Below are 6,159 nucleotides of genomic sequence, written 5' to 3'. Positions count from 1 at the left end.
AAAGAGCTTTGATCCGTGTCTGTGTCAGTCAGCTGTCCCGCCTCCCAGTGGTTCTGACAGAATTGCCCCTGCAAGAAGGGAGGCGAAACAGGATGATTTATTATTATTATTATTATTATTATTATTGAGACAGGGTATCACTGTGTAGCCCTGACTAGTGCGGAACTAGCTATGTGAACTAGGCTGGCCTTGAACTCAGAGACTGGCCAGACAAAGAAACAGGCCCAGTGAAACTAAATTTTCATCAGGGAGTGAGCCAATTAGAAGAGTGACAATTAACCTCAAGTCTCACTTCAGGGCTAACTACACCTGGTATTCCACGTCCATGGTTTCACCACAGGAGCTGGAACACTCACTAAATAAATGACAGATCCCTGTATATGAACCACTTTCTGCACCCACAAGTCAGAAGCAGCTAAGAGCCATAGGAAAGCCTGTGTGCCAGGTGATGTGGTCATTAGCCATTCTAGAACAACTAGTTTAGCAGGTGAAGATTGGGGAATGCTAGCTGTAGAAGGCTGCTTCTTCCCATCCCAACCCAAACCCACAGGGCAATGCCCAGGTCATGTTCCAGTTCTCTGGGGGTTATGCCACAGTGGCCATCCAATCCCTCCCTGACCAGGGCCAGTTTGCACCTGTATAAGCTCCCTGAGCTCTTCCATGGCACTCTCCTCCAGCTCCCTGATCTGAGTCATGGCTTCATTAAAGCTGGACGTCTGGGAAGAGAGCTCATCCTCTTCTTTGGAGAGCTGAAGGCCAAAAGGGAAGACAACAGTGTAAAGATTGTGACCCAATATCCACCTCAAAGGCGTGCCATTTTCATCTTGCCCTCCCACCTTACATTGCCTGCCACTGAGGTCTCATTAGAGCAGGCTTCCATTTCCTCTGTTTCCATTTGAAGTGGCTGTTCTCCACTGGGCTGGCTGTTGGGGCTCAGTTCCTTGACTCTGAGGAAATAGGAAGATCTCAAATCTCCCAGCAGCCCCCTTGGCGCTCACCACAGGAATGCACCACCACTCAGACAAGGCTTGGGAAGTCGGGGTAAGAGGTAGCTAGCCTTCAGCCAAGAAGTGGCATAAACCTCAAGCTGAACTGGACTGTTACCGAAGGAGACTGGGACGACCCAGCAGATTACTGCTCACAGAGGAGTATCAGCGGTATAGGACCCTCTAGCCTCCTCCCATCTCACCACTCCATGCCCTTCTCCTTTCCACCTGGCTGTAGGCACTCATACCTGTCTGCAATATTGTAGTGTGTTTAAAGTATATTCACAGGAGCTTATGCCTGGTGAGGTCATGGCAATCTGTGAGAGAGGGAATGGCGGTTAGGGCTTAGTGTCACAGGGTGAAGGCACAGCGAGTCTGCTCCTGGAGTAGCTGCCAGAAGACTGCCTTCCAATACGTGAGCCCCACCGGATGAAGTGGGAAACTCAACGCATCCCTCCTCTGCTAGACAGTTTGTCCACAGGCATGCAAACTAAGGCACCTTTAAAAAGTGGCTTCATGGGGCCAGAAGGTGGCAGGTAAAATCACTTGTTGCCAAGCCTGACAACATGAGTTCAGCCATTTCTAGAACCCACGTGGAAGGAGAAATTCCAAGTTGTCTTCCGCCCTGCATACAAACACCATGCTATATGCATGTGTGTGCATCAAAAACAAAACACAATATAAAAAAGTATTTTAGGGGCTGGGCATGGTGACACAGGCCTTTAATTCCAGCACTCCGGAGACAGAGGCAGGTGGAGCCCTGGGAGATCAAGGTCAGCCTGGTCTTCATAGCAAGCAAGTTACAGGCTAACTGGGGCTACAGGGAGACCCTGTATCAAGAAAAAAACTTATATTTAAAAAAAAAACAAAACACTTGGCTTCAGGGACTGGGGATGGACCTGAGTTATAGAGTGCCTGCCTAGTGTGCTCTGTGAAGACCTGGATTCAATCCATAACACCAAAACCTGGTGTGGTGGCAAATGCCTATGATCCCATCAATTGGGAGGTAGAGACAGGAAGATCAGAAGTACAGTCATGCTTGGCTATATAGCAAGTTTGAGGCCAGCCTTGGGATACATGAGGCCTGTCTCACAAATGAAAAAAAAAGGGGGTGGGGTGGGTTGTGGAACACTCTCTGAGGTGGGTGTGGTAGAGCACAGCTATAATCCCAGAACTCAGGATCACCATGAATTTGAAGATAGCCTGGGCTACGTAGCAAGACAATGTTCCTTGTCTGTGTTCCTGTACTGCCAGGCTGGACTTGAATGATGTCCCAGCTTCCACCTGCCAAGTAGTTGAGACCCTAGGTGGGCTACGAAGCCTGGCTAGGTTCCCTGCTTTTAAAGACAGATCTAATTATCATCTGCCTCTTTATTCCCTCTACCAAAGTCACATCTCAGAGATTCTTGGCTCCTGCTTAGATCACTCAGGCCATGGGATGATGCCTCAGAGAGAAGAGTTTAGAGCTTAGAGGGCTGGGGCATAACTCAGGAGTAGACTGCTTGGCTGGTACATATGAAGCTCTGGGTTCAATCCTCAATGCTGCCAGAGAGAGAAAGGAAAAAAGCAAGTAGTAGCAGTAATACTACTGATAGAACTTAGAGCCATCCTTCCTCATGAAAGGGCCCCTTACTCATAGTGAAGAGGTGAGCTATGTTCTCGACAGTGGTAGACCTTACTTGGCAGAACCTGTAGATCAAGTAGGGAAGGAGATGAGGAGTCATTAGAGCCTAGAGCCTCATGCTCCAGCCTATTTGCCAGCATGGGACCAAAGGAACTTTAGGGAAGCCATGGAAGAGAACTTTGCTCTCTTGCTTCTGCTAAGGTTCACTCCTCGATTCTGAACTCCTTTATTAAACAGGTAAGGCAGTAATGAGCTAAAAACAAGAGCTATACCTACACACAGAGTGGATTCTTTTCCACTGTGGTGGCTGCAGGGTGTGGGCACCCGGTTAAGAGGCTGGGAAGGCAGGCAGCCCAGAGGTGTTGCCCAGGGTCAGGAGTAAATGTTTCTTGGAAAGCAGCTCTGGGTCCTCTGCAGCATCACCTCCAAAGTCACTCTACTCACCATGCAAGTCCTTGAATTTTCTCTGATAAAGGAGTCCCTCAGCACCTGTGTGAGCTTGCTCTCATGGAATGGAGTATGAGCCTTGTTTTGTCCCAGGGCCCGGATGCACTCCTGTGGAGCAGCAGAAACCATTGGAAGCCTCTTTCCTCTTATGCTGCCTATTCCCTCCCTTCCCAGCTGTCTTCCAGGCCACCTTTAGCTAGTCTGCTACCTTCAGAGCCAGGAGACTTTTGTTGATTTCTGCACCCTCCATGCGAGTCTGCCGGTCAGCACTGGAGGTGTCTGCCCCTCATTCATTCCCTGCCAGATCCACCAAGGAAAATTTGCCATATAATTTCCCTTTGGTTTGAAGAAGAATCTGGAAGCAGGCATGGGAGTGGGAGGAATTGGAGTTGGCAAATGTTTGTCCAGAGGTCCTGTTGCAAAGGAGTAGAGAGGCAAAGGAAGGGTCATGAATTTCTGGTACTTCCAGGGCATCCCAGTGTTTACACCATCCCAGTGCATAGCAGTAAAGTCTATGGTAAAGGAGGGACACAGATCAGGATTCTAAGAAGTCTTCCCATCTCTAATCGTTATTCTGCCCTCCAAGAGACCAGCTCTTGCCCTAATATTTTTCGGGCAGCCACAACAGTACTGGATTCTGTGCTAGGACCTTATCCAGACCAGGGGAGTACATAAAAACAGGGAGGATGAGTTGACTCTACCACAAGGGAAGTGGCCTAGTCATAAGCCAGTTGTCCAAACTTGAAGGCACTTGCTGAGGATGGAGCAAAATGGTAGAGCACTTGTCTACCTAATGTAAGGCTCTGGGTTAATGCCTACAGTACTGAAAAAAAACAATTCAAGGGTCCTAAGAGAGCAGCCTGTCCCTAGGTCCGATAATTTCCCAGCACCTCACTGCCACATGTCAGCACTTCCCTACTGCACAGGGATGCTATGGTCTCCTAACTTCTGGCTCAGAACAGACCAAAGGCCCCTAAGCTCTACCATAAAGAGAAGGAAAACAAGGAGAATCTCACAGATGCCAAGAAAGTATGCCTGTGAATTAAAGCCTGCCTTTCTTAGATTTAAGCTGCTTTGACTTTGTTCTGAAAAGCCTCTGGCCCTGGGTTATCTGCCCCAGTGGGTCCCTAAAAGAGGCCTTCATAGCTCTTACCCAGCTGGGGGAAGTAGAACTATGTGGGAAAAGAAATTGCCTCCTCCCACTCCCATGCTGCTTCTGGACCAGTGGCCTCAGGACCTACACTAGGTATTACAAGTGGCCCCTTCCCCTTGCTGGAATGCTGACCTGCAGGCGCTGCCCATGTTGATCATCTTGATGACATCCTCAGCAGAGTTAACCAGGTGCTCCTGTAGTCCCACCACCTGTACCTGTTGCTTGCTGTCTTCCAGGACACGCAACTTGGCCTTCTTGTTGAGCAGATCAAATAGCTGCACCAGGCAGAGGGAATAAGCCTAAGGTCATAGTGCTGGGTACCCTGCCTGACTCTTCTTTCCTACAGAGCCTGTCCCAGATTGGACAAGGGCCAGGAGAGGCAGAGAGAATATGAGCTGATAAACAGACTAGTGGAGGGCACTCACTATACTTGGAATCTGAACCAGTTTGCCTTGGTTTCCTTCAACTGTTATTTTATCTGTACGAACCTGAGCACGTTATTGAAGCACTCTAGCTAGCTATTTCCATTTTGTAAAGACAAGACAAATCTGGAGCTGGAGACATGGCTCAGCGCTTAAGAGCACTGGCTGTTCCTGCAGAAGACCCCAGTTCAAATCCCAGCACCCACATGGCAGCTAATAACCGTCCCTAACTCCAGTTCCAGGGATCTGACGGCCTCTTCTGTCCACCATGGGCACTGCACGACACGGGTGTACTTACATGCATGCAATACACACATCACACAAAATAAAAAGGACAAGACAAATCAAAAGCTTAAAATAGTGCTTGGCATATAATAGTCCATCAACGATAAATACTGTATTTGTTATTGCAGTCCTGCTCCAGGGAAAGCAGTTCTACAGAAGAGCAGAGAACAGAGGGAGGGAGGGAAGGAGGGAGGGAGGAGATGGGCCTGGAGGATGTGCACAGGAGAACATGCCCAATCAGGCAGAAGGACATCAATGTGGGTCAATGGAGGAGAGGTGACACAGCAGACTTCCACCTGAGAGGGAGCCCGGAGGTAGATAGATCGCTGCTCTTCTTAAGCTTGGGTGTCACCTCACGTCAAAGGGAACCTCTCAACACACCAAGCAAGGTAGCCCCAAAGGCCTACAGCTAACAGGATGTTTGGCTTCTAACTTCGGCCAACTTGAAAGGTTTTGAAAGTCAGGAACTCCAAACGCATAAGCCAAGGGCTCAACAGTTTACCTTTCCATTGTAGATCTCAAAGAACGTCACATAAACTTCTAGGTCTAAGTTCCGGTAGCGAGACTGGTTCTTCAGGAGGAAGACATCCCGGGCTGAGAGGGAGAGTCTGTATAAGCAACTTGCTTTCCATGCCCAATCCCGATGTAAACATTTACTCACATGCCATCGCATAGATCCCTTTGGATGCATTCTGAGCTTTGCCAGACAGGTCTCCACCCATTGTCTACCAAAGAAAACAGAACATGACCATGGTGAAGTGTCTTGACCTATACCAGAGGAAAAAGGCCACACCAGAGGAAAGAGGCTGGACCTGCTACAGCCCCTCTCTACACCTGGCATGGTGAGTGTCTGGTGATGGGGCATCTGTACCAAGGGGACTCTCTTCCTTCTCAAGAGCTTACTGTTGCACTGTAGGCAAGGGCTCTCTCCTCCACATTTAAATACTCACGTGTGTCTTGCCACTTTCTGTCTGCCCATAGGCAAAACATGTTGCTTTTCCCCCTTCAAAAATCATCTGTACCTGGGCTAGAGAGATGGCTCAGTGGTTAAGAGCACTGGCTGCTCTTGCAGAGGACCCAGGTTCGATTCCCAGCACCCACATGATGGCTATGAACCGTCTTTAACTCCAGTTCCAGGGGAATCCAAAGCCCCCTTCTGACCTCCGCGGCATTACACGACACGGGTGCACTCACTTATATGCAGGCAGTACACTCATACACATAAAATAAAAATAATAAAAT

The 6,159-nt window shown here is 48.9% G+C and overlaps 1 protein-coding gene across 1 annotated transcript in view; it reads right to left on the bottom strand.

Annotated features, from left to right (window-relative positions):
- The window catches only part of Kif2c (kinesin family member 2C), a 6,977-nt gene extending 1,152 nt beyond the window's left edge, over positions 1 to 5,825 (bottom strand). The window contains 8 exon segments of the mRNA XM_029569519.1: positions 636 to 749; positions 842 to 940; positions 1,229 to 1,303; positions 3,055 to 3,165; positions 3,266 to 3,470; positions 4,343 to 4,485; positions 5,420 to 5,511; positions 5,579 to 5,825. Of these exon segments, the coding sequence (XP_029425379.1) occupies positions 636 to 749; positions 842 to 940; positions 1,229 to 1,303; positions 3,055 to 3,165; positions 3,266 to 3,470; positions 4,343 to 4,485; positions 5,420 to 5,511; positions 5,579 to 5,639 (900 nt within the window). The 5' untranslated portion in view covers positions 5,640 to 5,825.
- Between the last annotated feature and the right edge of the window lie 334 nt (positions 5,826 to 6,159).

Source organism: Nannospalax galili, unplaced genomic scaffold, assembly GCF_000622305.1.
Source record: "Nannospalax galili isolate Female #2095 unplaced genomic scaffold, S.galili_v1.0 scaffold1402, whole genome shotgun sequence".
Lineage (NCBI taxonomy): Eukaryota > Metazoa > Chordata > Mammalia > Rodentia > Spalacidae > Nannospalax > Nannospalax galili.
This window is presented reverse-complemented; position numbering and strand designations above follow the sequence as displayed.